General features: G+C 43.3%; 1 protein-coding gene across 1 annotated transcript; it reads left to right on the top strand.

The window, feature by feature from the left end:
* The first annotated feature begins 443 nt into the window (after positions 1-443).
* LOC102894680 (olfactory receptor 1J4) lies at positions 444-1,388 on the top strand. The gene has a single exon (XM_015594817.2). It carries the CDS (start codon positions 447-449, stop codon positions 1,386-1,388), a length of 942 nt encoding a protein of 313 aa, XP_015450303.1. The 5' UTR covers positions 444-446.
* Positions 1,389-2,455: the final 1,067 nt, after the last annotated feature.

The following is a 2,455-nucleotide window of genomic DNA, read 5'->3' as shown; positions in this document are numbered from 1 at the left end:
TGTGGGGGTGTGTGTGTGTGTGTGTGTGTGTGTGTGTGTGTGTGTTCATGCACTTCCCTGTGCTCTTGCTGAAGTCACTTTTTATTCCCAAATCTTAAAGACAGAAATACGGCAATCATACTGGCCACTGACTCTCATACCTTTAAACCCACATCTTGGGAAGAGAGCCAACTGTTTGCTTGATGATGTCCTGACAGTAATCCCTAGTATAGTCCCTTACCTTCATCAAAGGCCTCAGACTTTGGGCCCAGGAAATATCTACTACCTCAATTACATTTGCCTGAGTTCCACTGAAGAGAAAAGACAATGAATTTCTTCACTAGAGGTCTTTGCATTTTACATTTAAGGAAAGCCATGTCAGCTCATATAGGATATCTCCTAGGATCACTATATGTTGATTATACTTTTTTCACTGTCCTTTCACCCCCAGAAGACAGAAGGGCAGCATGAGGAGGGAGAACCAGAGCAGCGTGTCCAGCTTCCTCCTCCTGGGGCTCCCCATCCCGCAGGAGCAGCAGGGCGTGTTCTTCGCCCTGTTCCTGGGCATGTACCTGACCACGGTGCTGGGCAACCTGCTCATCGTCCTGCTCATCAGGCTGGACTCTCGCCTCCACACGCCCATGTACTTCTTCCTCAGCCACCTGGCCTTCTCTGATGTCTCTTTTTCGTCTGTCATCATCCCAAAGATGCTTGTAAACATGCATACTCAGGATCAATCCATCCCCTATGCAGGGTGTGTAACACAGATGTATTTTTTCATATTTTTTACTGACCTGGACAATTTCCTTCTCACCTCAATGGCGTATGATCGGTATGTGGCCATTTGTCAACCCCTCCACTACATGACCATCATGAAGGAGGGACTATGCTCCTTACTAGTGGCTGGATCCTGGATCCTCTCCTGTGCCAGTGCCCTGTCCCATACCCTTCTCCTGGCCCAGTTGTCCTTTTGTGCTGACAACGCCATCCCCCATTTCTTCTGTGACCTTGGTGCCGTTCTCAAGCTCTCCTGCTCAGACACCACCCTCAACGAGCTAGTCATTTTCACAGCAGGGGTGGCTGTCATTACTCTCCCACTAATGTGCATCCTGATCTCTTATGGCCGCATTGGGGCCGCTATCCTGAAGGTTCCATCTACCAAGGGCATATGCAAAGCCTTTTCTACATGTGGCTCCCACCTCTCTGTTGTATCTCTGTATTATGGAACAATTATTTGGCTCTATTTTTTCCCCTCATCCAGTACCTCCAATGACGAGAACATAATTGCCTCTGTGATGTACACCGTGGTCACGCCATTGTTGAACCCTTTCATTTACAGCCTAAGGAACAGAGACATGAAGGGGGCCCTGGAGAAACTCTTCAACAGAGCGACAGTCTTGAATCAATGACATTTGCTCATCTTTATAACAGACACGTTTGTCCCCAGATGCTAGCCTCCTAATCTTGAGCCCGGGATGGAGTAAGTGCTCCGTAAATATTTGATAACTTGTATTACATTCTGTTATAGTTATTCTCTCTTTTCCTTGCAATTCTTTAGTGTAAATTGTGAATTCCGACTTGATATTATTGATTGTTGTTATTGTCTATTAGATTGAGAAACTACATGGCTAGTAGAATTTAAGTCTCTCCTTATTTCCTGGGAATTTATTAGTTCTTTTTTAAAAACAGGTGTATTGGGTTAAAATGCACGTATAAACATTGTATATATTTAAAGTGTACAACTTGATGTTGTGATATGTAAACGTCATGAAATGATCACAAGCCAATTAATATATCCATCACCTCCACATAGTTATCCTTTTATTTTACTTTTGCGTGTGTGTGTTAAGAAGATTTAATTTATGATCTACCCTTCTAGCAAATATCAAGTCTACAATATAGTATTGTTAACAATAGTCATGCTGTACATTAGATCTCAAGAACTTATTCATCTTGCATAACTGAAACTTTGTCCATCATGCTAGGTGAAATTAGTCAGACTCAAAAAGACAAACAGTACATGATCTCACTTATATGTATAATCCAAAGTAGTCAAATTCATAGAAGCAGAGAATGGTGGTTGCCAGGGGCTGGGGAAAGGGGGAGAGGGGGTGATGCTGGGAATTTATTAGTTCTTATGAATGGTTGGAAGATATTGGCATAGAAAGTGTATGGGATTGGGAATTGGTAAAGTTATCTCCTTTCCTTTTCTCACCATCCATTCAGCGTTCTTCTCATGTTCTTCGTTGGTGGTGGTGATGATGATGGGTCAGGAGAAGAAACTATATAGCACCCTTTATAGCTCCAGGAAATTACCCACAATTATGAGTTCAGCTGCTCCATGTAAGGGCTTGAGGCTTCTTCTGGAATTCAGGAACACAGGTTGCTCTTATAGACTACAATTCAGTAGTTCACTCAGACCAGTTACCTAGCAAGCTTTCTGACTGTATGCGTGTTTCAATCAAGACACAGGCTC

This window comes from Pteropus alecto, unplaced genomic scaffold, assembly GCF_000325575.1.
Source record: "Pteropus alecto unplaced genomic scaffold, ASM32557v1 scaffold178, whole genome shotgun sequence".
Taxonomy (NCBI): Eukaryota; Metazoa; Chordata; class Mammalia; order Chiroptera; family Pteropodidae; genus Pteropus; species Pteropus alecto.
This window is presented reverse-complemented; position numbering and strand designations above follow the sequence as displayed.